At 53.6% G+C, this 26713-nt stretch overlaps 3 protein-coding genes across 5 annotated transcripts; all 3 read right to left on the bottom strand.

Moving 5' to 3' along the window:
- Positions 1-1071: 1071 nt before the first annotated feature.
- Positions 1072-3296, bottom strand: LOC100825812 (F-box/LRR-repeat protein At3g26922). Of its 2 annotated transcripts, none has more exons than XM_010233678.3 (3): positions 2286-3296; positions 1984-2133; positions 1072-1849 (listed from the first exon to the last, which is right to left on the bottom strand). In XM_010233678.3, exons 1-3 carry the CDS (start codon positions 3237-3239, stop codon positions 1385-1387), a joined length of 1569 nt encoding a protein of 522 aa, XP_010231980.1. In that variant the 5' UTR covers positions 3240-3296; the 3' UTR covers positions 1072-1384. The 2 variants fall into 2 exon arrangements, with proteins under 2 accessions (XP_010231980.1, XP_010231981.1); XM_010233679.3 differs by having other exon boundaries at positions 1987-2133.
- A 2321-nt stretch (positions 3297-5617) lies between these two features.
- On the bottom strand, positions 5618-7620 carry LOC100835408 (F-box/FBD/LRR-repeat protein At1g51370). Of its 2 annotated transcripts, XM_014898758.2 has the most exons (4): positions 6573-7620; positions 6327-6470; positions 6074-6216; positions 5618-5995 (listed from the first exon to the last, which is right to left on the bottom strand). In XM_014898758.2, the coding sequence occupies exons 1-4, from the start codon at positions 7572-7574 to the stop codon at positions 5848-5850; spliced, it is 1437 nt and encodes a 478-aa protein (XP_014754244.1). In that variant the 5' UTR covers positions 7575-7620; the 3' UTR covers positions 5618-5847. The 2 variants fall into 2 exon arrangements, with proteins under 2 accessions (XP_014754244.1, XP_003569299.1); XM_003569251.4 differs by having other exon boundaries at positions 5618-6216.
- Positions 7621-8091: 471 nt separating this feature from the next.
- Positions 8092-12307, bottom strand: LOC100835717 (F-box/FBD/LRR-repeat protein At1g13570-like). Its single transcript, XM_003569252.4, has 4 exons — positions 11284-12307; positions 11048-11191; positions 10604-10960; positions 8092-8514 (listed from the first exon to the last, which is right to left on the bottom strand). The coding sequence occupies exons 1-3, from the start codon at positions 12157-12159 to the stop codon at positions 10613-10615; spliced, it is 1368 nt and encodes a 455-aa protein (XP_003569300.1). The 5' UTR covers positions 12160-12307; the 3' UTR covers positions 8092-8514; positions 10604-10612.
- Between the last annotated feature and the right edge of the window lie 14406 nt (positions 12308-26713).

Raw genomic sequence — 26713 nt, 5'->3', positions numbered from 1 at the left:
TAGTAGGTAGACGTCGAAATAGGCCGTCGGTCGGCGGATGAGGGCTAGCATTTTGGGGCTGTGATTATTGTTGGAGGGGCAAATTTTTGGTTGGTGCATGTCGCAATAAGGAAGTTGTCTCAAAGTACTTTTGTAGGATATGATGGTGAGGGTATAGGTGAATATTTTTATAGGACATTTTTCCAGACGGTGGAAGTGAGGTGTTCTGATGACTGGAGCAATCTTGCTGCTGATCCGGAGCCTCAAAGTTTCGGTCGGAGACCACAGAGAAACGATACGAGGGTTGGAAAGGAAGAATCTGAAGCAGTACTAGTCTATAGAGAGAGGTGTGAGAACTATAGAATAGGGGTTAGCCACATTGTCCTACCTATCTGCCGCCTATCTCCGAGGACATACTCAAACATGGAACCTGCCGAGCATTTCTAAATTTTTTGCTAGAACCATGTAGGATATGCATCACCATCATCGCCTCGAGCTTGAGCAATCGAAGGGGTTGAACACTAGCTGTCATGTATCTTGCTCGGGATCTTCTGGTTTAGCTGCCAAACATCATGGCGTTGCAAATTTGTATCCAAATTTGTTTATTTTCAGGCTATGCAATACTTGTGGGAGCATTTTTCTCGTGGTTCAACAAGTGTGGAAAAACGTTGTGGTGATTGTTGCGACTTGCTCGTTAAATCACTACTCCCTCCGTCCGGAAATAATTGACGTTGATTTGTATAATAATCTATACAACTCCACGTCACTTATTTTGGAACGGAGTAAGTATTATTGTCAGTACAACTCGAAAGTAATAATGGCATGATCGTGTATCTTAAAAAAGATTGATATGATTCCTGCAACAGGCACAGGATAATTTACACAGTAGACATGGATGCGCAAACCTGCGCCTATCCACAACTTCCTTTGTACCCATTCAGTAAGCAAGACTGCATTGCAGTGTCAACCAGCTAACTAATCCTTTGTTCTAAACTACGGCCACATCGACAATGTTTGTACCCAAAGGCCACACAAAGAAACGCAAATTAACAAGATGGGTTTGGTCAAAAAAAAATGAACAAGAACGGAAGCAAAAGGAACCCCAGCAGCTTTAACCATACATACGCCCCATAAATATTGTTGCGTGATTGTAAAACCAACAATGTCAGGCAGGTCACACCACGATATAGGTACCAACAAACTACGGAGTAGCAATTAAGTTCGAGTCTGAGAAAAGCTAGTACTAGCTAGCGTCGAATGCAGATAACAAAATAGGAGAGGAGAGAGTAGCAAGTCTTTTGCATAGCTGCTGCCAGTCCAACACTACTAAGTTCTTCAGACAACAAACAACCAAAATGATCGATGCTCTAGCTGCTAATTAACGCTCATCAGTTACTGCATTGCCTTAACCAAGAAACGGGTCACTCAGAGAAAGATCAGATGCTCTGCGGTAGCTCCAATCATGCCCTCGACGTGCACGCACCGCCAACTCACACTCCTTATTGGCCCACTTCATGGTACCCAGCATCCCCAGCATCTCCATGGCCTCCGCCGCACCCACGGAAGGCTTCCCACCGGCCAGCACCAGCACGACGTTCTGCAGCATCTGTGCTCTCCCCAGCACCAACTTGAGGAATCCAAGCTCGTTGACCCCAAAGCTGAACTGATCCAGCACCAGCTTCTTCACATGCGACTCCAGGCACTCGATCGGACCAACCTCCTGCCCGATCATGGAACTGAGCTCGCCAATGCCTTCGCCGCCCTCTTTGTTGTCGTCCTGCTCTTTGTTCTCCTCATTCTCGTCGCCTTCTGAGTTGTCATCCTTCTCCTCCTCTTCCTCGTTCTCGTCGCCGATGGCTCCACAGGACGACTGCAAAATCGAATCAAGCGAAGATATTGGACTGTGTAGCAAAGCGAGTTGTTTACTTATAGTGGTTGTGAAGTCATGATATGCAAATTAATTGCAATGTGAATCAAGCGAGACCAGGGCCAGATCGAACTCACAACCATAACGTGTAGCGTCTCAACTTTGGGAAAGCACCTCAGGAAACTGAGCAAGGTCTTCACTTCCTCCACGTCTCCGAAACCCACCTTCAAAGCTAACACCTTGACACTTGGAACCGTAGCATTTGGGGTCACATTTGTTACCGCAGCCTGCACATAAACACAACGACCGTATAGAGATTAGAGAATGAGCTGAAATCATTTGCGCATCAAATCAGCACATGGATGATGTATTACGATGGATTGGTCAAGACACTGAATCATAGACATATAAGAAGGGGGGAAATTGGCCAGAGCGAGACCTTGATGATGGTGTTGCCGATCTCAAGCATGTGGGTGGCCGTGTCCAAGTAGCCAAGCACGGTGAGCTCATGAGCATTTCCAATCTTGACCTTCATTGTGCGTCTACTAGTTCCAGCGGAGTGGAGGATGAGCCGCTGAAGGTGTGGGGCGGCCACGACGGCGAGCTCTTCCGCCATGGACATCCAGAAGATCATGCAGAGCAGGCTCTCGCTGCGGATTCGAACGCTCGAGGGGAAGCCGTAGCTGAGGATGAGCCCAAAAATCTGGAGATCCGGGCTGCAGTCGAATAGGTACTCGAGGTCGCACTCCTGCATGATTGTGTGGCAGATGCCGAGCTCCTGGAGGTGGGGGAAGACGGCGGGGCCGCGCGAGAGGCGGGAGGTGTCGGCGAAGTGCCAGACGCCGAGGTAGAGGCGGCGGAGCGAGGCGCAGCGGAGGATGGTCGCCGGCAGGGGCACGTCGAGGGGCCAGGGGCGGTTGACGAGGACGAGGCTCTCCACGCCCTTGGCGGCGAAGAGGCGGAGCCACTTGGCGAGCGCCTTCTCCCGGTCGCCCATGAAGTTCCAGGAGAGGTGGACCCAGCGGAAGGGGCCCGGGTGGGAGACGAGGACGCGCGAGACGTCGGCGGCAAGGGTGCCCCAGTCGATGCCGTCCGACATGTACGACAGCCGGAAGAGGTGGCGATCTTCGAGGGCGAGCGGGGTGGAGCGCCAGAGGCCGCGCCAGCGAGGGGAGAGCGTGGTGGTGCGGGCGGCGTCCTTGACGGGGAGGCGGGAGATGATGTTGCGCAGGAGGTCGTCGGGGAGGGCGCTGATGCGGTCCTCGCCACCTTCGCCGTCGACGGCGTCGGAGGAGGAGGACGAGCCGGCGTCGTAGGGCAGGAAATTGCCGGTGAAGGGGGTTTCCGGAAGGCAGGGATGTAGGAGTTGTAAGATGTGTGCGCCGGCCATCATTGGGAGCGAGCAGCGAATGGGAAGGCGCCGGTTCCTTCCTGCCGACCAGCGAGAGGGAGATGGAGTAGTCGAGTGGTCTGTCTTGTTCTTATAGAGGCGGCCGGATCGGGAACTTGTTAGGGTTTCGCGTTCGTGGGCCGCCGGATGCAGAAGGGAGCGTCTGGGCCCGTCTCGTTTGTTTGTTCCTTCCTCCGTCCTTCACGGCAGGATGTGTTAAACTAATCACGCCACGTTGAATACTTGAATCTAAGCTGGATCACTGGCTCTTGCACTTTGTTATGCCCTAAAAGTACGTGCATTGATGTCAAAAGAGCGCCATGCTGATTGATGAGTTTGTCAATTAGTACAGTAATAATTATACTAAATTACTAATCCCAAGAACACAAAGTTACCAAATAATTTAATCGACACAGCAGGTGAAGATCTCGGCCTGTGCATATGATAAGACGTCCATCGTTATTAATTAATTAAAAAGCAACGAACGTCGAACATGTCAGACAAAAAAAACTGTACCAACCTACCACAAATTTTGTAATAAGTGACTCAGAGGGTGGATTTCACGGATGTACAGGTAACGACTGTCACTCAATCAAACAAAACATACACAACTTCAAGAGAGCGAGCCTAGCTCACTTGGTTAGGAGAGTGGGTGTACAATCCCAACACCTGAGGCGGGTCAACTTTGACTGATCATAGATCTTGTGTTTCCATCAGAATTTCGCGCGTACTTTCGTCGAAGCCTTCATTGCCAACAAACTCTCTACCTGCTGACTACATCTCGTTAGCTCGATACCACTAGAAGAGATGCTTGAAGAACGAGACATTCCATCCCATCCCATTTCTGGTCGTTGTCGCACCACCTTCAATACACCTCCTATGGTGACAAAGGGACGTCTTCCTGTCGACACAAACAACATATATGGCAAGATGGGCAGCACGCACAGCACATGGCCAGTGATCATATTTGTGTACAACCTTCCTCCATGGTTAATCATGAAGAGGAGTACTTCACCCTTAGAGCAGCGTTGCTGACTTGTGTGCATGACTACCCAGCAAATGGTAATACATCATGCCAGTGCACAAAAGGGTACAACGCATGTACAAAGTGCGCGGAGAATACAATATCGGAGATGTTGCCCACATCACGCAAAATTGTGTACATGGGACACCGACGGTGGTTGCACCCTAAAGACCCGTGGAGGCTTGATGCGGTGAGCTTCAACGGAAAGGAAGAGCACGAGGGTAAACCTAGGGAAAAGTCTGACTTTAAAATCTACGATATTGTCAAGGATCTGTAGGTTAGGCCTGGGAAAAAAGAAAATGTCAAAGATAAGGACGGCCCGGACACCTCCGTGTGGAAAAGGAGGTCTGTATTCTGGGGCCTGCCATACTGGCCACACTTGCGATGCCGACACAGCATTGATGTGATGCATGTCGAGAAAAATGTATGTGACGTTGTGTTGGGATTGCTGATGAACATCCCTGACAAAACGAAAGACGGACCGAATGCAAGAAAAGACTTAGAAATTTTGAAGATACGGAAAGAACTGTGAGCAGAAAAAAAAGAGTCACCGGAAGACAAAAATGATTTCGTGACGGTGACTACACGTTTTAATCCTGCTTGTTACAATCTGAGCAAGGACGAGCGAGTACCTAGCGTGCTCCCATGCCCACATGCAGGAGATTTACCCTAGTAATTTGAACCGTCATCGATTTGTATCGAATCATGGGGAAGACTTGCGGACCAAAGGATCCAAATGGTCCTGGCAAATACCAGGTCGATTCACATTGCCCAACACGGCCAAGACTCAGAACTATCTTAGCCGACCCAATCTAGTTGTTGTTCTTTTTCTTTCCTTTATTTTCTTTTTTTGGCGAAGTGATGAAATCTAGCTCTGCACTACAGGCTTATTGCTCAGGGCCTCGAAGCTGGGTGAACTTTTGTCTTCGACACCTTCCTGGCTAGATTATTCTATCCTCTCTTCTTAATGCAAAGGCAGAGCACCTGCTATTTCCGTTAAAAAAAAAGATTATTCTATCCTGCCCTAGAACCTTCTCTGTATTGTTTTCCGCGGAGTGGTTATTGGGTCGTAGACAAAACGGCAACATTAGACCTTACAGGCAATGACAACACAAACTGACAATCACCCATCAGAATGAATGAATCAACAACCGAAGAAGCTTATACTAGTTTGTGCAAATTTGCACTATCAGTACCACCTAAGCCTGTACCAATCTGCTATGAAAACAACTGAACAATACAAGAATAGATAAAGTCGATCACGAGAATACAGCAGCACCAAGCCACCAAGCACAACACATGAGATGCACTATATCCGCAGTGTAATCAGTTAATGGCAATACAGGAGCATGAGACATTGCGTGCACGATATCTCTAATTCTCTGATAAACTGCATTATTCAATACTGTGTTCTCTTTTCCGCGAACCAGAAAAACATGTATAAGCCCAGAATCAATAATCTAGATAAGTGCCTTGCTTACGGATATATGGTACTCAGACAATCGAAGTACTTGACTAGTTTAGCAAAAGAGATGGAAATGATGTATCACGATTGGGTATCAGCTATGGCTAGCACCTGGATCAGCCTCAGCAATCGAAAGGGTCACTCAGGGAGAGATCAGACGCTATGCGGAAGCTCCAAGAGCTGCCCCCGTTGCGCACCAAGATTGTGAATTTTGGGTCTCTGTTGGCCCGCTTGGTGCTGCAAGCCAAAGGTTTCAGCTTGGCCACCAGCCTGCCCTCAGAAGAAGGATCTCCATCAGCCAACACAACCACCATATTCAGCAGATGCCGTGCTCTCTCAACGACGAACCTGAGGAATGCGAGTTCGCTGCGGTTTCCTCGGAAGTTCTTGAACACCACCTTCTTGATGTGCGACTGCAGGCATTCGATGGGCCCAACATCCTGCCAGAACTTGAAGTTGAGCTTGCCAGTGGGCTCATCAGGTTCAGTAGACTGCAGAATAATCATTTAAATAGTTCTATCAATTACATACCGCAACGACGCGCTAGAGCCTATAGATGTTATAAAATTGCTGGATGAGGAGATTGGGGTTGGAATCTCACCATGACATGCAATGTCTCGACATTGGGAAAGCATCTCAGGAAGGTCGGTAGCATCTTGGCCTCCTTGCGTACTCCAAATCGCACCCTCAATGCCAGGATCTCGACACTTGGAGCGGTGGTGAGGGGGCTGGGCTTTGTCCCAGACTACAGTTCATGTGCAATTCACCATGAATCACAATGACATGGATGATTACAATACATCTGTGCATATGTATGTAACACATAGCTGCGAAAATTATGCTATACCTCGATGACGGTGTTGGCGATCTCCAGCACATGGATGCATGGCTCCAAGTAGCCGAGCACCTTCAGCTTCGGTGCGTGGCCAATCTTGACCCTGATGCGGAAGTTCTTCTCGAGCCCGGCACCAGGGCACTCGTTCCACAGGATGAGGCGCTCGAGACGCGGGGCGACGACCACGGCGAGCGCGTCCGCGATGGACATCCAGAAGAGCACACAACGGAGGCTGCGGCTGCGGACCCGGACGTCGCGCGGGGTGTCGTAGCAGGAGACGAGCGCGAGCTTCTCCAGCACGGGGCTGCACTGGAGTAGGCGGTCAAGGTCCTTGGCCTTGATGTCGGTGCGACAGAAGCCAAGCTCGACAAGGTGCGGGAAGACGTGGGCGCCGCGGGGAAGGTCCTCTGTGTCCGGGAACTTATTCCAGAGGCCGAGGTACAGGCGGCGGAGGGAGGCGACGCTGAGGATCTCGGCGGGGAGGTTGTTTTTGAAGGGCCAGTTGGGGAAGTTGACGAGGACGAGATCCTGGACTCCCTTGGCGGCGAAGAGGCGAAGCCAGCGGACGAGCGCGCTGCCGTCGCGGGCGGCCGCGTAGTTGCAGACCGCGGTGAGGCGGACGCAGCGGAAGGGTCCTTGGTGACCGGCGAGGATGCGGGAGACGGTGTCGGTGAGGGCGTGCCAGTCGGTGAGCGCGAAGCAGTAGTCGTCGTCGTCGTCATCATCATCGTCGCTGCAGGGGAGGATGTCGCTGTCGTCGAGGACGAGAGGCGTGGATGCCCGTAGGCTGCGCCAGCGCGGGGAGATCGCGGCGGTGCGCGCTGCGTCCTTGACGGGGAGGCGGGAGACGATGTCGGAGAGCAGCACGTCGGGGAGGCGGCTGATGCGGTCCTCGCCGCCGCCGCAAGGGGAGGTGGCGGAGAAGTCGGCGGAGAGGGAGCCGTCGGAGGTGGAGGATTGCGCCGGGGGGACGCAGGCCAAGATGGACCGCATGATGGCGCTCATGGTGCCCATCGTCGCCGGCCGCGCCGGGAGGGGACGAAAGGGAGGCTTTGGCCTTTGAGGAATGCAGGGGAAGGGAGCAGTTGATGGAAGCGGTGCCTGTTTTTGTCGTTTTGCATTCTTTGCAAGAGACGCTGTAGGGTTTGGTGCCTGCTGGGCCGAATGTTGGGGACTGAGTTTCTCCTGGGCCCATCAGCCGAGTTATTTTTTTTCTGTCGAAAGAACCGGCACTAATTAATTACTCCATCAAAATGTTACATGTATCTAGCCGTTTTTTAAACATACATACATTCATATTTGGAGAAATATGAGAAAATTAGTATGCATCCGAGGGAGTAAATTGTTTTTTTACAGCCAATACAGCTACATTTAAAAAAGATTGTGCAGTTATCAGTGTATTTTTTTTTCAAAAAAAAGACAGTACTGATCAACTAGTACGACAACCAGTACTGGTTAACAAAAGCATGAGTTGTGCCGACATAATCAAACGCTAAATGAGCTAAGCTGAACGCAAATGAATATTCACTGATTTAGATATTTCCGTCGTCATAAACTTTATAGCAGTTTCGTGTTTGGGCATTTCACATGGTTCCAACTCCACTTTAAAATTTAAAGGATTGCCCAGTCGCCTGAACATTTTACAAATGCCCTGTTTTAACAGCAGGAACCGCAGAACTGGTCAATAAAATTTAGGCAATCACATGTCATCATGAAGGCTTTTATTCCGAAGAAACTTAATTCGAGTTAAACATGAGTAGGGATGAAATTTGCAAGATGTACTCCAAGCACGAGCAACAGCACACACACAGCATAAGCTTCACCAATCCAGATTAAAATGGCTCTGTCCTGTCACAATTGCTGCTCGATTCGGTTACAAGCTTCACGATTCCAGATTAAGATGGCTCCTGGGTTGACAGTCTTCTGTGGCAAATTGGAAGAGCTAACGCAACACCTGAAAGATGGCATGTGTCACAAGTCTGAACTCAACAGATCAATCAAAATATAGTAGCTATACCTACAAAACCTATTTTCTTGAAAAGTAAAATAAATTCACTTTATTTCACATCACAAAATTGAGAGATGAAAAAACTATTAACATTACCGAATATAATATTTAGCTTGCAGTACCATAGGGAAGTCTGAAGGTGCAAAACATAAAGATAAAGTGAGCAGTGCATCAACTGGAAATTCAAAGTGGTGCACAAGAACACATGCTCTCAGGTGAAAATACAACATTCCGAGTGTCAAAAATATTCAAAACAATTTACACATACATGTTCCTGTATTTTATATGCTTGTAAACTTTCATGGAAAATATAAGAATTGTGTCCTGTGTAAAAAGAAAATGTTACTGCATTAAAACTACTCCCTCCGTCCAACAAAAGATGTCTCAACTTTGACAAAATTTGAATGCATCTATACACTAAGTCATGTCTAGATACATCCAAATTTTGACAAACTTGAGACATCTTTTGTTGGACGGAGGGAGTACTTTTTTAAGAGCATTGGAGTTGTCTATTTTGTACAGAGCGTTGAGCGTTCATTTTTCGATGAAAATTAACAAACAAAGGACACAAGATTGTATATGTGCAAAAATTCAGAATTTCTTGACAAGTTTAAGTTTTTTTGTTACTGTTCATCCTGGAAGCATGTGCTTGCAGGAGCCAAAACACTGTGCACTACACAGGATGCGCCGCTCTAGCTGTGGACCAGAAATGTACACACACCAGAAGCTGTGGATGCCAAAACCAACATGTGGGCAGGTGCCGACTGTAGCTGATGAAATGCAATAGTCTACGGAGTAGAGCCATGGATAAGGACTCAAGACCATTCTCAAAACTCCATGGATCTCCTAAGTTGAGTGTAGCTGCTAGGCTGATGCAGCTGCACAACAGGCGTGCGCAGTTGCATATTTTGTTACATTCCCACCAGCCATGTTCACTTGGTTGACAATTGCAGATGACAGCTCATATGAATATATCCAAATCGTAAATGGTTCTCATGAGAACAGTGAAGGGAATATATTTGTGTTAATTATACTACGTAAAGCGTGCATCATCCTTGTCCTGCTGCTTACAGTAGATCAAAAGTATGATGACAAGCCAAAGCCAAAAGATTGTTTGAGATAAGGTAAAACCACATACAGACTAGGAAACCAGCAATAGTGAGTACTACAGCGTACAAAAGTAACAGCACCTTACCATAAGTTTTACAAAGCGATTATAGTTTCCTGTTAGGAATTTGCCACCACCTAAGGCCCATAAAAAAGTACAAAGCCCTAAAACAACTCCAACCCAGTTGTCTAGGGGGCAATGTAAGACAATGGGATGTGCTCACTTACAGACCGCAGATTGATCATTTCATCATTGTCTGATCTCTGGTCTCTATGCTTGTTCCATCTTGTATTTACTATGCTACCTCTTCTACGCGTTCTCAATTTTTTATGCTTCTCGTTCTAGCTAGCCCCGTCCCTGCTAAAATGTGACATGTCTCCCTCCCATATACCGATTGATCAGAATAATTGATGTTTGAGGCTTTGGGCGTAAGACACATCGATGTCATAGCCAAGAAAGGTTTCTCAATCAAACACCTAGACCATTCAAAACAAATAAACACATTTCTGATCAATGGTACCAGAACAAAGCACGGTTATCATGCTTTTTTAATACGTCAAGATATCGTCGCCACAACGACGCTAGAACGTTGTGGCACCCCTCCAGGCCTTGGCATGTAACCTCGCAATAGGATCGGGCCTGTGGCGTCGCTACGTCCGGTAACTTTTTATGACATATGGAAGGTCACATTTTGAGCTTACTAGACAAATAGTAACAGCTAGAAGACAGGGAGTCTATAGCAATTAGCAACACAGAGGGACTTCAATGGGGATAAAATAGTGCAAGGTTTGTTTGACTAGAAACCAAGTATAAGAACAACTCTCATATTGCTATGAGATGCAGATTTTGCTACTGAGGGGCCCATGGAAACATGACACAGAAAGTAAGAACATACTGTACGAACAACAGAGTGAGGCTTGAGAGTACCTCCCAAAATCAGCAATCAAATGGGTCACTCTGTGATATGTCACTCGCTCTTTGGAAGCTCCATGCATGGGACACATCTTGCCTCTCCACCGTCACTGTAGCATCTGCAGATACACACCCTTCTGAAGATAAACGACTTAGCACAACATCTCTAGAGCAACCATCAACCACAAAAACGCGCATCTCCTCCAACATTTGGGCTCTTTCCATGACAAACTTTACAAATGCCAGCTCGGTATCCTCTCCTCGGGCAGCTTCGAACACAAACTTTTTGATATGTGAATTAACACATTCGGTGTAGCCTACTTGATCCCAGAATTCGACATCAACGTTCACTGGTGATTCAGAAGGAGTGGACTGTATTCAAAGAAAGTGAACAATTTAACTCAAAAAGGCGCAAGCGCAAACCATGATGTAAATGATGAAGTGACTGGGAATTGATACCATGATATGCAGGGTTTCTAGGCACGGGAAGCATCTAAGTAAGGCCGGCACTAGCTTGACTTGCTCCTCGACTCCAAATTGCACCTTCAATGCCAATGTCCTGAGAGTCCGAACCATAGCATTTGGCTTAACCTTTATCCCATCCTAAAAATATAATGCATGGGAAAGCAATTATGTATTGTATTACCATCTAATTGTGGGAAATAAGATGATGCCACAAGCAAAATTCAGATCACCTTGATGACAGTCGGACCGATCTTGAGCTGATGCAGTCCAACATCGAAGTAGCCAAAAACTTTCAGCTTCGGCGCGTTAATGATCTTGACGTGAGTAGAGGCATGGACGGTCGGCTCCAACAGCAACCGCTCCAGGTTGGGGGCATCGTCGAGGTGCACCTCTCTGACCATGGACCTCCAGACCACCAGGTATTGGAGGCTTCCCGACCAAATGTGGACATACCTTGGGCAGTCCTGTGTCAGCACGAGCGCGAGGCTCTCAAGCTCGGGGCAGCGCGGGAGCACGGCGTGGAGCTCGCGGTCCTGCACGGAGCAATGTACAATCCCGAGCTCCTGCAGGCTGACGAAGGCCGGAGGGAGGCCGGAGGTGTCCGGGAACCGGCAGAGGCCGAGCCAGAGGCGGCGGAGGGACGCGCATCCGAGGAGGCCGGAGGGCGGACGCCAATCACATTCCTCCTCGGTCCAGGAGCCGTTGACGACGACGAGGTCGTCGACGTTCTTGTCCGCGAGGGAGGCGAACCAGGAAGCGACGACGTCGGGAACCTCGGAAGCGAGGCGCGCGGAGGAGAGGCGGGCGGAGGCGACGGGGCCCGGGTGGGAGGCGAGCGCGGCAGTAACGGCGGCAGGAACAAGGCCGTCGTCGTCGAGGCGGAGAGGGGTGGAGGCCCAGAGGCTGCGCCAGCGGGAGGAGAGGGCGGTGGTGCAGGCAGCGTGCTTGGTGGGGAGGCGGGAGATGATGTTGCGGAGGATCGCGTCGGGGAGGGCGCTGATGCGGTCCTCGTCGTCAGAGGCGGCGGGGGAGGAGGAAAGGGATGCGGTGGTGGAAACGGGGGATGGCGGGAGGTAGGAGAGGACGGCGGCGAGGGTTTCCTCCATGGTGGTGGTGACGACAGTTGTCGGCGGACTCGGCGCAGTACTGGAGGAGGCGGCGGAATGGGGAGAGATCTACCGGAGCATGAGCGGAAGACATCTGGGCCGGAGCCCGGATGAGGGTCAGTGGGCTGCAAAACCTCCAGGTGACGCCGACGCCATCTGCACCCCCAACCACCTGTCCATCTCTTTTTTTTTTTATCTTTACTACAACTTAATTTGCAGTTCGGTACGTGCGAAGATTTCCGACCGTCGGTCAGCCCACCCGCCCGCCCGCTCGATCGCAAGAAGGAAAAAAATCTTCCCGCACAAAAAAAAACCTCGCCCGATCTGTCTCTCTCGACTTGGTGCTGGCACCCTCCCCTCCCCCGGCGCGGCCGCCTTCCCTGTGCACGTGCAGCTGCGCCCCAGCCGGACCAGCCGCTCAACATCGCCCGTGATCACCCACAGCCGCTCTCGCACGCCTCCGCAACCGGCAGCACCAATGTCGGCCCGCCAGCCAAGCGCCGCTGCCCCAGCTTCCGGGCACCCAGCCCCCGCTGAGCCTTGCCGGCCGCCCACCGCAGAAGAGATCCGGGGCCGCTGCCCTAGCGCCACGCCCCGAACTGACCGACTCCGGCTCCTCTACTCCGGCACCTCGCCCGCCTCTCCGGCCACACGACGTCACCACAACCACCAGCAAGCAGCGATGCCAACGGCCCCTCCGTGCCTCTCTGTCGGCGCGTCGTCACCTCTGGCAACAGCAAGGCGGCGATCCTCCGCCGCTGCTCTCTCCACGCTTCGTCATTATAGGCAGCATCAACGACCCATCTTTAGTAAGTTAGCAGCAAGAATAGGTCTTTTTGTCAGTTCGATCTTTTTGTACTGATGCGCCTGTGATGTTATAATAATCATGAACACTTTGCTTATTAATCATGAACACGTAGCTGATATGAAATAATAAACGTGTGCTAAAACTTGGTTGTTGTACAGGAGAGAAAGGTAACAACCAGCTCAAATATTGATTGTTATACAACCTGCTGAAACTTCACCATGGGAACTGTATGTCGGTATGTATACCTAATGGGTGGACCCAGAAAAAAAACATTTTAGAGGGGGCAAAAACGGATAAATGGGCTAAGTGAGGGCATTTACTTGTAGTATGGGCAATATGCTACTGGACCAAAAAAAATAAGTGGGGGCATTTGCCCCCATAGGCCTTAACGTGGGTCCGCCGGTATAGCCACATGTGTTGTTTAAATACACAAAGTAGGTGAAGGATTAATAGTAGAGTAGCAATGCTTGCTGGTGCATTTTTCCAAATTTCTTAAATAGACGCAGAGATACTCTCTTTGAGTAATGCACTTTCCCCTTTTGTGTAAACATCCTTTTGTTTGTCCGGTCAGATGGTGGAAAATAACAGATTTGGGTTATGTTTACTTCACCTTCAGTGGAAATCTTGCACTATTTTCAATTTTGGAACAGAAACCGACAATTCTTCTACTTGTACTAGATCATCAACTGCTTGGTGCACTTCAAGTGGACAGCTTTGGGAGTTGGTTAGGCACCATTTTTTATGCCATAATTTTCCCAACTCGAACAAGTTTTCAGTAAGTTGTACTTTCAGATATTAAATTGTTGTCTAAATTTTCCTTTTTGTGATCATTATTGCAATAGGGTTTAGCGGCAAGTGCAGGTTGCTCTCGTGATGTCCGGCACCGAGGAGGGTTTAGCAGCATCCCTAGGTGATTACGCTTATGTTCTTGTTGTTTAAACAAATTTTGTCCAGTGAGGGAGAGAGTGCAGGTTAACCTTTGAGAATTTAAGCTTCAGAGAAAAAGAGTTGACAGAGGTAAAAAAAGCTTATGTTCTTGTTGTTTAACCACTTGGATGGCTTGGTGATAAATCAGTTTCAGGCCTTGTGTATAATAGCAGGCTGTGTCAAATTAGAAAATCGTTAGTTCTATTAAAAAGTAAAATCTGGGAGTATGTATGTTGTACACACTACACAAGCTTGTGTTTGATCTGAGAACTGCAATTGGTCACAAAAATCCTTGATATAATTAAGGCGGTGTTGCTTCATATGTCTATGCTCTGGTTGTATGCTTGTTCAACTAGCAACAGGCTTATAATTTTTGGTTCAGAGAAATGGATGCACTGGAGTAGCATATATGTGTAAGTTCAAGTTTCTGTACAAGTGCATGGCTGTCTAGACAATCTTATTCTTTCAAAAAATTATTCACGTAGAGCCAGGGACATAGCTATTTATGTATTTTTCTGTTTGCTGACATGTTTAGGTACAAAAACAGAGTATATCTAGAAACCAATCCTTGATAGCAAGCACTTGGGTTTTTTTACTTGTGGGGTTGGGTGGATTTGTAGAGGGACGTGGGAGAATTATCCTAAGCCATATGGTCGAGGAGGTGGATGCACACTTACAGGCTAAATTTGTTTCATTTTAAAACTCAGCTGCATGTCATTTCATGTTGGTCTTTTGGAAGGAAAGACAGTGCATATTATGTGGTACAGAATTCGAAGCTAAGTTCTTCAGAGAAAATATCGTATATGGCGTGTAAGTTCTTCAAGTAGATAATGCATTGCTTATTTGAGTGTTAATTTTCCACTCTTCTGTATATGTAGGATGGTTAAATCCAAGCTTTGATCCTCCATTTTAATTTTAATTTTTCTTTTCCACAGGTGATGCTTCATGTGAACGGTGATCAAATCTGAATACATTAGCACATAAATTTCTATTGGTTACGATGCATCTTCTACATAAATTTCTACTCTGAATGTTTAAAGGATGGCAGAACTGCATGTTTCTAGAGTAACTATCAGAGGAGAGAAAAGTTCAGACTTCATAAAAAGAGGAACAAAGGCACGTTACGCTGACAGATGCCAACAGTAATGGCTCCTTTCTTTTCACCTGTCTTGATCGTAATTTGTATGCATAATTCTGATTGCATTGGGTCAGGCCTTTCCACTTTACCGTGATTGTTTTCCCAATGCTAATTTTGTGTTAAACTCATTGAGTGGTGTTCAGCTCTCTTTTGCACAAAAATTTGTGTCGTACCAATGGCCCACGGGGTCCCACTGATACGGGACGCGTGGGTCGCCAGTAACGAAGCCCCGTCAGGAAGGCCACCCAGAAAGCGACGAGTCCGGGAAGCCTGCCTCGAGGAGACGGCCTTTGGCGAAGTTAAAGGCTAAGGGCCGAGTACAAGATGCCCTTGGGAACCCCGGTCCCGGGAAGCTGAAGGAATGCCTCCCGGCAACTAGCAGGTGCGCTAGCCGGGAAGGTGCACCCCAGCAACCCGCGCTCGGGCATACAGGCGGGACCCGCAGAACAGTGAAGACAGGACAAGACGGCGGGTGCAGTGCATTTAATGTACCGACAGGAGTCTTATCGGCAGGCCTAGCCTTGCTGAGAAAGGCTAGGGCGACTACCCTGCGAACCGTTTTTTCCTACCGTGTACAGTGACAGGGTGCTGCATGGCGTCCAGCGCGGATCAACCAAAGTGTATCTCGTGTGGCCGTGACACGCATCTGGGAAACGTGTCACGCTGCATGGTTAGGCACCTGTGTTATCCCATTGGCTATAAAAGGAGGATCAATGCCACCGGTCAAAGGGTTCCAACCCCAGTTACTAGAACATAGCATCGCATTCACCCAAGTAGCCAACCCGGGAACTCCCCGGGTGATCTGTACACACTCAAACTTGTGAATACAACTCAAAGCAGGACATAGGATATTACACCTCCGGGTGGCCGGAACCTGGGTAAACTCTCGTGTATACACTTCGTGTCTATCGTCACACCAGCGATCGCCGGAGCGATCACCTTGCCCTCCGCCGAACCAAAAAGGGGGTGCTCAGCATCCCCGGTGCCGGAGACCGTGCTCCGACATTTGGCGCGCCAGGTAGGGGGGCCTGCATAGAGCTTCTGGTAACCGCCGGCATCATCGTCACCAACATCGGCTCCTTCGTCTGCATCGCGTTTACTCGCGAGCTGCGCCGGGTGACGTGGCCTCGCAAGTTCGAGCGCCGACGCTCCGGACGTACGATGGGACCGTGAACCCCAAGGATTTTCTCCTGACCTACACGTTGGGCATGCACGCCATTGGCGCCGACGACAAGGTCAGGGCCAACTGGTTTCCGATGGTCCTCAAAGGATCAGTGAGGACTTGGTTGATCAACTTGCCCGCCGGGTCCATAGCCTCCTGGGCTGACCTGCGCGAGCAGTTCGTGAAGGCGTTCCAAGGCGGCTACAAGCGCCCGCGAACCCTTGCGGAACTGCACACGGTCGTGCAGAAACCGAGGGAGACGTTGCAGGACTTCACCAACAGGTTCTCCAACCTCTCCTACTCCATCCCTGAGGCGGAAGCGGCCGCCATCACCAACACGTACGCCATCAACGTCCGGGACCCGAAGATGCGTGAGAAGCTCAACACGCACCGGATCCGGACCACAAGGTATCTCTACGCTCTCGCGCACAAGTGCGCGATGGTCGAGGAAGGGCGCTTGGCGCCCGAGCTTGCCGCCAAAGCAGCGGCAAACCCACCGAAGGGCTCCAGGAAGAAGAGCTCCCGAAAACGCGGCGGTAAGCAAGTGCTTGCCGCGGAGCCGGGGGCTCCCCAGAGGCCCGCCCAGAAGGCGGCGGCGGCGGGAGCATCGGGTAGCAAGACGGCAGCGGCCGCGCGCTGCCCCATCCACACCAACGCCACCCACGACGCGCAGGACTGCCTCACTCTCCAGACCATCAAGGAGAAGGGCGAGCAGCGCCCCGAGGAACGCCGCGCTGCCGGGGCTTGCTTCAACTGCGGGGACATTGGGCACCTCTCCCGGGACTGCCCGAACAACCCCCGCGGCGGAGCAAGCCGGGACGCAGCCGGCGGCGACAAAGGAGAACCCGCGGGGGGTCGCGGTCAGGCCCGCGGCGGCAAGGACCGGCCTCCCCGGGGACGCGACAAGCCTCACGCTGAGCAGCGCGAGGATGTCTACAGCGACGACGATGACGACGACGAGCCCGGCTTCCAGGAGCCTCGCGACGTCGTCTGCATCCACGGGGGAGCGTATGCTCTCACGTCTCACGCCGCCGTGAAGCGGTTCACGTGTGAGGTCTGCGTCCTCCTCCCCAGCATGGAGGCACAGCAGCCGTTGAGATGGTCGCATGTGCCGATCACCTTCAACTCAGACGATCACCCGATCCGTCCCTTGGGTTCAGGGTACGCCCCCTCGTAGTGTCGCTGATCATAAACAATGTGACGGTGACCAAGGTACTGGTGGACAGCGGGGCAAGCCTCAACCTGCTGTCGGCCAAGCTGGTGGAGAAGCTTCAGCTGCCCCTGGAGCAGATGAAGCCCACCGACCCGTTCCGGGGGATCAACCCTGGAGTGGTGCAGCCCATGGGGCGAATCACGCTCCCGGTGACCTTCGGTTCCCGGGAAGCGTTTCGGACTGAGCACATCATTTTCGATGTGGCTCACACCCCGTTGCCATACAACGGGATCATTGGTCGGCCAACGCTGATCAAGTTCATGGCGGCAACCCATTGCACCTACGGTGTGATGACGATGCCGTTAACATACAACGTACTCTCCATCAAGTGCGACCTGAAGGACGCTGCTTGGTGCGTGGGCGATGTCGTGAAGACCTCCGCAGTGGTGGATCCCGGCGACTACGACGTTGCGAGGACCGAGGATCCACTTGCGGGTGAACAACCCGCACAAAAGAAGGCACGATCCGCTCCCGGACAGGACACCGGGGGCAGCTCCAACTCTAGCCCGCGCGTTAGCAAGGGCGCGAAGCTGAAGGACGAGGGCACCAAGGTCAAGAAGGTGCCCCTGCATGCCGGCAACGAGGCACGCACCGTCTCCATCGGTGCGAGCCTCAGCGACAAATAGGAAAGCGCCCTCGTCGCCTTCCTCCGGGAGAACTCTGATGTGTTCGCTTGGGAGCCGTCAGATCTTCCCGGAGTCCCTAGGGAGGTGATCGAGCATCGGCTGGCAGTGCGCCTGGACGCGCGGCCCGTCAAGCAGAAGGTTCGCCGGCAAGCACAAGAATGCAAGGACTTCATCCAGCAGGAAGTGGAGAAGCTCAAGAATGCTGGGACGATCAGGGAAGTGTTGTACCCCACTTGGTTAGCAAACCCTGTTGTAGTCCCTAAAGCTGGAAATAAATTGCGCATGTGTGTAGATTTTACTGATCTTAACCGCGAATGTCCAAAGGACCCCTTCCCTGTACCCCGTATCGATCAAATAGTAGATTCTACAGCGGGTTGTGAGTCTTTGTGCTTTCTAGATGCCTTCACCGGCTACCATCAGATCAAGATGGCAGACGAAGACGAGGAGAAAATAGCGTTTATCATCCCGGTTGGCTGCTACTGTTACACGTGCATGCTTTTCGGGTTGAAGAACGCGGGCTCGACATTTTAGCGTGCCCTGTGTGAGGGTCTGGGGCCCCAGCTAGGCCGGAACATCGAGGCCTACATGGACGATATCATCGTCAAGTCACGGCGTAGGGACTCGCTCGTCGGTGACCTGCAGGAGACGTTCAACAACCTCCGCAGGATCAAACTCAAGGTTAACCCCGAGAAGTGCACGTTCGGTGTGGACTCGGGACACTTGCTGGGCTTCTTGGTTTCTCACAGGGGAATCGAAGCCAATCCACAGAAGATCGTGGCGATCGAGAAGATGGAGGCACCCCACATGGTTAGAGACGTCCAGCGCCTCAACAGGTGCGTTGCGGCGCTTGGGCGTTTCATCTCAAGGCTGGGCGAGCGAGCCCTGCCTTTCTTCAAGGTGATGAAGAAGAAGGCTCCAATCAGTTGGACCCCTGAGGCGGAAGCGGCGTTCCAGGACCTGAAGAGGTACCTGAAGTCGCCGCCGGTCCTCGTCGCCCCCAAGCCGGGCGAGCCGTTGCTGCTGTACCTAGCAGCGACGGACCAGGTAGTGAGCTCCGTGCTCGTTGCCGAGAGGGAAGAGCAAGTCCCGGGGGCTGAGGCGGAAGGACCGGGGGCTCCCGGCGTGCCGAAGGAACCCCCGGCTACCTCCTCTGCCCCCGGATCTGAGGGACAGCCCACGCAGGCTGCCCCCCGCAAGCGGCTAGTGCAGCATCCCGTGTACTTTGTTAGCGCGGTGCTGCGCGCTGCCCGGGTACGGTACCCGCAGGTCCAGAAGCTTCTGCTTGGGATCCTGCTCGCTTCAAGGAAGCTGCGCCATTACTTTCAGGCGCACAGCATCACGGTGGTGTCAGGGTTCTGCTTGGAGAGGGCTCTCACCAACCGTGAAGCCACCCGAAGGGTGGCCGAGTGGAGAATGGAGCTAGCAGAGTTCAGGCTGCGTTTCGCAAACACCAAGAGCATCAAGAGCACCACTCTCGCTAATTTCATCGCGGAGTGGACATCGACAAGCATAGAGGAAGAAGAGCCAGAAGCGAGCCTTCCCGGCAGATTGGACGAAGAGTACTGGGTCATGTACTTCGACGGCGCCTTCTGCTTGCAGGGCGCCGGTGCCGGAGTGGTGATCGAGTCACCCACCGGGGATCAGCCCAAGTTCGTGATACAGCTCGACTTCGCCAACTCTACCAACAACACGGCAGAGTACGAGGGGCTACTTGCCGGGTTGCGCGCGGCGATCGCCCTCGACGTCAAGTGCTTGGTTGTTCGCAGAGACTTCCAACTCGTGATCAACCAGGTAAACAAGGACTACAACCGACCTCAGATGGCGGCGTACGTGGAGGAAGTGCGAAAATGGGAGTCCAAGTTCAAAGGACTTCGATTTGAGCACGTAAAGCGCAAGGACAACTTTGTTGCGGACGAACTGTCCAAGTGGGCAGCGGAACGCAGCAAGGTGCCTCCTGGGGTGTTCGTGCAGAGGCAGTCGAAGCCCTCTGTCGACCTCAAGACAGTTGACGGGGAAGCCCATCCGGCAACTCAAGGTGACCCTGCAGCTGCAAGGGATTATGCCGCCAAGTTGGTGGCGTATATTAGCCGGGAGCCAGCACCCTGGGGGACGGATATTATTCGCTACCTCAGGGACGGGACCCTCCCGGAGGAAGACGTTGCCGCGGAGCGAGTAGCCCGGCAAGCTAAGATGTACGCCCTGGTGGACGGAGAACTCTACCGAAGGCGTCCTAACGGAGTCATGCTCCTTTGCGTGCCCCAGGAAGAAGGGCCCGCGTTGCTGGAGGATATACATCGAGGCACATGCTCGCACCATGTGGCCTCCAGGGCACTAGCCGGGAAAGCGTTTCGGCACGGCTTCTACTGGCCGACAGCACTAGCCGATGCCGAACAATTAGTCAAGACCTGTGAAGCATGCCAGTTTCACGCCAAGAAGAGCAACTAACCAGCGCAAGCCCTGCAAGTCATCCCGTCCTCGTGGCCGTTCACGGTCTAGGGGCTGGACCTCGTCGGCAAGTTGCCGAGAGCAGTTGGCGGCTACGAGTACCTGCTCGTGGCCATCGACAAGTTTTTGAAGTGGATCGAGGTGGAGCCTGTCCGAACCATCACGGCGCAAGCAGCCATCAAGTTCTTCAAGGGTATTGTGCGCCTATTTGGAGTGCCTAACGGCATCATCACGGACAATGGCACGCATTTCACTAGTGCGGTGTTCCAAGCTTACTGTGAGGACATGGGCACTAAGATTCACTTTGCCTCTGTTGCTCATCCCAGGAGCAATGGGCAAGTTGAGCGAGCCAACGCAGAAGTGCTGCGAGGGCTCAAGACGACAACCTTTGACAAGCTCAAAGGCCACGCGAAACACTGGGTTGAAGAACTCCAGCCCGTCCTGTGGTCACTGCGGACCACACCAAGTCGGGCGAGGGTCAAACTCCGTTTGCCCTCATCTACGGGGCAGAAGTTGTGCCGCCCCTCGAGCTCAAGTATGGGTCACCTCGGGTACGCGCGTACGGCGACAAGAGCCAACACACGCAGAGGATTGATGACCTTACCTTCATCGAGGAGATTCGATGCCGGGCTGTTGTACGACCTGCAAGCTACTAACAGGGACTCCGTTGTTATCACGACAGGAGAGTCCGTCCTCGGGGGCTCGACGTTGGAGACCTCGTCCTGCGCCGGGTACAAGGAACGAAGGCCGGGAACAAGTTGAGTCCAATCTGGGAAGGCCCTTTCCGGGTAGTGCAGGTGACCAGACCGGGGGCTGTCCGGCTCGAAACCGAAGAAGGCTTGCCGGTGCCCAATAGTTGGAACATTGAGCACCTGCGCAAGTTCTACCCGTGAAACGGTGGTGCCTTACCCACGGGTGACGCTGCGGCAGCATGACTTTAAGCTAGTGTAGCCGGGCAAGGCAAAATTGTAATCCGCTAGCACAACGTTGAATAAAGATAAGTGTTCCTTTGGTGAATATTGTGCTTTGCTATTTATGAATGCTTCTGTCTCCTGCTCTAGGTGCACAGAATTGTCTCCTCATCCTTGGCTGTGAGCAGGGGGCTGCTGGAACCCCGAAAACCAAGCTTGTTGCCGAGACGGCCCGGAACGATGCCTAGCAGTTGCCGGACCCGTCCGCAACGTGCTATGTGCCAGCGAGGCACCATGAAAACGTAAAGATGCTCACAACCAGGTCTGAGGTCGACTCTTCTGTGCCCGGGGACTGGGAGGCAGGAGGTTATCCAGTTTATACTGTTTTTCGTGCATTTCGAAAAAAAATTGTTAGGTACCTTGGGCACTGTAGGAATCTGACATGCAGGATAGAGATAAGGCAAAGGCACACTGTGACGCTCGTGGGGTGGTCACGGGTGTCGTCGTCTTGCGAGTAAATTGTACATATATGACAATTACTTCGAGGCTTGATGCAGGAAACTGAGACAGGGCCGGTGCCTCCACGCGGCGACTGGTGGTCCCGAGCGTGTGGAGGCAAGAGCAGCGCTTTGGCTATTTAAGGAGACTAGGGCAAGTGCAACACCACCAACGGGCTAGAAGGAAAGAGATGTCGCAGAGAGGCGATGGTGGTGCATTCCTCTGCGCTTGTCGCTGAGGTGTTCCCACCATCGCGGCCCTGTCACATCTCTTATGAAACGACACCAGAAATAGCGATGAGACAAGCGAGAGGCGTCGTAAAGACGTGGTGGTGGTGCATGCCTCCGCAGCTCCGAGGGTGCCGCTGGAGGGTGCACTGCCACCGCTTCCTTGCCACGGCTCTCAACAAGGTGCAACAAGTCCAAAGAGAACGGGAAGCTAATTATCTCATTTTGAGTCCTTGGTTTTTCCCTTTAGTAACACTGGTTTGCTGGGGTAGGCTCGGTCCCTATGTTGCCGGAGCATAGAAGGAAGCTTGCAGGGTGAGGACGCCCCCCACACGTGGCTCGCGGGTCCGTCCCGGAGGCGTGCGCGCTGGGTTAGTTAACCTGCCGGCGGAGCGACTAGCCGCTGCCGTTTGGTCCTAGGTTGCCACCGCGGGTCCGTCCCGGGTCCCTAGTCTGGCCAAGCACGTGGTTGGCGAGTCCTCAGGTACGCAAGGCTAAAGCACGAGAAGGACATAGCTCCTCCCCGGCAAGCTAGTCTTAGGCAAAGAAACGAGTAAAAGTGGCATTGGATATATTGAAGCTTGAGCAAAACAAGTTGCCAAATAACACTGGAGATGATAAGGGAAAGCTAACATTAAAAGTTCTAAGGCGCCACCCGCCACTTGCAGGAAAATAAAAAAAAAAGAAAAAGGGAGGAAACTACGCGGGAGGTGCTCTCGGGGTGGTTGCGTCGGTGTCAGGTGCGTCCTCGGCATCGGGGGCTTCTCCGGCAACCTCCTCAGCATCGGCTTCGTCTTCGTCGACCTTGCTCTGCATCTGCGCCACCATCTCGTCCACGACGCCCTGCACCGCTTCCCGGTGGTTCTTGGCTTCTTCTTCGTCCGACCAGGCGTCGAAGACCGACTCGAACGGGAAGTCAGGGTGGGCGGAGTGGACCCGGGTGAGAATTTGCCCGACGACATGCTCGGCCGCAAGGCCGACTTGCCGGTCCCCGAAGGCCGTCACACAGCTCTGCAGGCCGCTCGGCCGGCCGACGAAGTCTGCGAAGAATGAAGTGAAGCTCCCCATGTCTGCCCCATCAAAGGAAGCCACGGGGATCTCGAACCCCTGCAGCGCCTCCACCACCGATTCGGCCAGCTTCTTCAGCCTGGCCACCTCCCCTGTCCTGCGGGCCCGTCGCTCGATACACGCATCGCGAGCCTCCTGGCCTGCAGCTTGTGCTCGCGGCACTCGGACTTCAGCCTACCGATCTCCGACGCCTTCTTGGTGTTGTCGTCGTCGATCAGCCAGAGTTCCTGCCGCACCATGTCGAGCTCGCCCTGAAGGGACGAGCTGGCATCTTGGGCGGCCCCGCAAGCTCGCGCTCCCGGGTGTGGGCCTGGTCCTGCAGCTCCTTCTCCTGGCGCGCTGAGGCTTCAGCTGCTGTTGCAGTCGCCGTCTCCAGCTCTCCGACCTCGCGGCGGAGGTGCTGGATCTCCAGGGAGTAGCCGGACAGTAAGTCCGTCTTCTCCCGGAGACGCCCTTGGAACGAGTCCAGAGCCGCCTGGTGCTCCTCCTCGCTCTTGGCGTGTGTGGCCTTCACCAACTCGTGCTCCCGCTGGTGCTCTTGCTGGAGATCCCACAACTGCTGGAGGACCTGCGCCTCCGGCACCCCTTGCACAGCAGGCGTTGCCCCGGCTTGCCCCGCCTGCTGGACCTTCTCCCGGAGCCGATGCAACTCGGTACGCTGCTCCTACGCTTCCCGTCGTGCTGCGCCCAGCTCCGCCACGACGCAGGCGTGGTGCTACTACGCGTCGTTGAAGAAATCGACGAACATCCGCTGCTGCTGCTGGATGTTGCCTATTGCTGAAGAGCTCCAACGGAGGAAACCTCCGCCGGAGCATCGTCGTCGACCTCGCCAGTCAGGTCGATTACCTGCACCTCTGCTGGCGCGAGCGTAGCCGGAACCCCTCCAGCAGCTGCACAAACGGCACCTGCGTCAAGCATGGGAAATGGCGCGGGTAGATAGAAGAAACGCTGGAACTCGCACGTACCTGCCGCCGAGCCGGTTCCCTGCGAGCTCGGATCGGGGGACCCAAGGGTCCCCAGCGGCCGCTGCCGCCATCACAACCACTTCGTCAGCGGCATCTTGGTCGCCGCCGCCCGGTGCCGGGCGTGGCTTCTTGGTTGGGGCTGCCGGCGACGCGCTGGTCTGGCCCCTCTTCCTCGACGAACTGGAAAGCGCAAAAATAAATTAGTCAGGCACAAAATAATTTCGTAAAATCAAAGGTGTTCTGGACAACATTGGACTTAACCCGCCAGTTTGAGCTTGAGCACCCTGTCCGCCAGGATGCTCCTCGCCAGACGGCCGCTTCGCACGGGGGGAGCTGTTGGAGTCGCCGAGGTGGTCGGGGCGGCTGCTGCAGCCGCGTCGCTGCCGCCGGAGGCCCCAGCCCCCGCGTCGCCGTGAGGCCCCTGGAGCTGCGAGCTGGCCTCCCGCCTGCCCGCCCGCTCCGCCGCGAACCGCCCGTCTTCCTCCTCGTCGTCCTCCTCTGGCACGACCCCGCCGGCTGCCGGGGGCGCGTCGTCGTCGTCGTCGCTGAGGTCTCCTCCGACACCCAACGAGGAGTCGTCCGAGTCCGAGCCCTCTGCCTTGGCGGAGGCTTGGCCCTGGCCCCCTTTCCCCGAGCCGAAAGCCGGCTCCTTGCCCTTCTGGGGCCTGGGCGGCGGGGGGGAGGGTTGCGCCGAGGGGTCCTCCACGATCCTCCACTCATCGCAGAGTGGGAGTCCCCCACTCGTCGCAGAGTGGGAGATCCCGGGCTCCCGGGTTCGGGATCCCGGCGTGGAGCGGTTGCGCTCCAAGCGGGGCAGCCGGTAAGGTTCGTCCTCGCCGGTGATACCCTTCACCCAGAACTGCTCTTCCTTCGGGAGGAGGTCCGTGCGCTGCAACCGGGTCCGGTCGCCGGCCCCGGTGTACATCCATGCCGGATGCGAGCGCTGCTGCAGGGGGGCCACGCGCCTCCCGATGAAGTGGCGCGCCACATCCGTGTCCGTGATCCCAGCCTCACGGAGCGCCTTGATCTTCGCGCAGATTGGGGCCACCTCCTCGTCCTTCTGGTCACGGATCGTCCAGTTGTCATAGCCCTTCGGAGGCCCGAGGGGCTCCTCGTGGAACTCCTGGAGCTCGTCGGTGCGCACGCAGCACCAGTCACGGCGCCATTCGTGCTTGATCTTTTTCTTCCCCAGCTCGATGAATTCCCACTTGATCCTGTCGCGGAATCGGAACACTACTCCCGAGGACAGGGGAGCCTTCTCCACCCTCGGGTAGTAGTAGTAGTGGCGGAATAGCACCACCGACAGCATCACCCCCATGAACGCTTCACATAGGTGCTGGAAAACAGCCAATGTGAAGAACGACGTGGGGTGAAGATGCGCCATGATGAGCCTGTAGGTCTCCATGATGGCTGAAAGGAAGTAGGAGTGCGGCGGCACGAACCCGGCAAGGATGAACCTCCCGAAGATCCAGAAGTAGTGCCCTTCGCGCTCCGCACCGACGGGGAGGACCCGCGTCGGCCCGTGCTCATTGTGCTTGGTGGCCAGCGCCAAGTCCAGCTTGTCGACCCCCTCGCCATTGTACGCGCGGGTGGAGAAGGTGAACTTAGCCTGCATTTCCTCCTCCTTCCGGGCCCTGTCCGACAGCTCCTTCTTGCTGGCCTTGTCCCCTTTGCTGGTGCTCCCCTTGGGATGGTTCTGGCCCTTGGAAGACATCGAAGGAGGTGGAGAGGTGGTTTGGTTGGAGTTGGGGAGTGGGGAGCTTGGGAGGAGGCAATGGCAGGAGCGAGAGACAATGGGGAGTGCCCGCCGCCGGCCTTTGGGTATTTATCGGGGCTGGCTGGCTGCAACGGACACCCCCACGATTGGCAATAAAGAGCCCTAAAAAATCGGAGATTAAGAGAAGGATGCGCGACGTGGCCTTAACTCTTTGGTGATTAAGGAGGATAAGGCACGAAATCGTGCGTCCGACCGTTCCGCTCGGAGGAGTGGGACTATAAATGCAGGCCCGCGAGGCCGGGTGCCAGGGGGTTTCCCCCCTTGGGACCCACGCGTTGGATAGGGCGTAGCCCGGCAACCGACCGAGGATAGCACTTGCTGGAAGCTTCAAGGCTGCCGGCCCACGCCCGGGGGCTACTGTCGTACCAGTGGCCCATGGGGTCCCACTGATACTGGACGCGTGGGTCGCCAGTAACGAAGCCCCGTCAGGAAGGCCTCCCGGGAAGCGACGAGTCCGGGAAGCCTGCCTCGAGGAGACGGCCTTTGGCAAAGTAAAAAGCTAAGGGCCGAGTACCAGATGCCCCCGGGAACCCCAGTCCCGGGAAGCTGAAGGAACGCCTCCCGGCAACTAGCAGGTGCGCTAGCCAGGAAGGTGCACCCCAGCAACCCGCGCTTGGGCATACAGGCGGGACCCGAAGAACAGTGAAGACAGGACAAGACGGCGGGCGCAGCGTATTTAATGCACCGACAGGAGTCTTATCGGCAGGCCTAGCCTTGCTGAGCAAGGCTAGGGCGACTACCCTGCGAACCGTTTTTTCCTACCGTGTACAGTAGACAATGCGCTGCATG

This window comes from Brachypodium distachyon, chromosome 2, assembly GCF_000005505.3.
Source record: "Brachypodium distachyon strain Bd21 chromosome 2, Brachypodium_distachyon_v3.0, whole genome shotgun sequence".
In the NCBI taxonomy this organism is placed as follows: Eukaryota; Viridiplantae; Streptophyta; class Magnoliopsida; order Poales; family Poaceae; genus Brachypodium; species Brachypodium distachyon.
Note: the sequence above shows the minus strand (reverse complement) of the source record. Positions and strands in the feature narration are given on the sequence as shown.

Bases quoted from the DNA above. Each gene is read 5' to 3' on its own strand.
- LOC100835408 (XM_003569251.4), bottom strand. From the start codon at position 7,574: ATGGGCACCATGAGCGCCATCATGCGGTCCATCTTGGCCTGCGTCCCC. The intron at 6,471-6,572 runs GTATAGCATAAT...CATGAACTGTAG, and splicing joins TCGCCAACACCGTCATCGAG to TCTGGGACAAAGCCCAGCCC. The intron at 6,217-6,326 runs GTGAGATTCCAA...ATTATTCTGCAG, and splicing joins TCGAGACATTGCATGTCATG to TCTACTGAACCTGATGAGCC.
- LOC100825812 (XM_010233678.3), bottom strand. From the start codon at position 3,239: ATGATGGCCGGCGCACACATCTTACAACTCCTACATCCCTGCCTTCCG. The intron at 2,134-2,285 runs GTCTCGCTCTGG...GTTTATGTGCAG, and splicing joins TCGGCAACACCATCATCAAG to GCTGCGGTAACAAATGTGAC. The intron at 1,850-1,983 runs GTGAGTTCGATC...TCGATTTTGCAG, and splicing joins AGACGCTACACGTTATGGTT to TCGTCCTGTGGAGCCATCGG.
- LOC100835717 (XM_003569252.4), bottom strand. From the start codon at position 12,159: ATGGAGGAAACCCTCGCCGCCGTCCTCTCCTACCTCCCGCCATCCCCC. The intron at 11,192-11,283 runs GTGATCTGAATT...TTATATTTTTAG, and splicing joins TCGGTCCGACTGTCATCAAG to GATGGGATAAAGGTTAAGCC. The intron at 10,961-11,047 runs GTATCAATTCCC...CTTTGAATACAG, and splicing joins TAGAAACCCTGCATATCATG to TCCACTCCTTCTGAATCACC.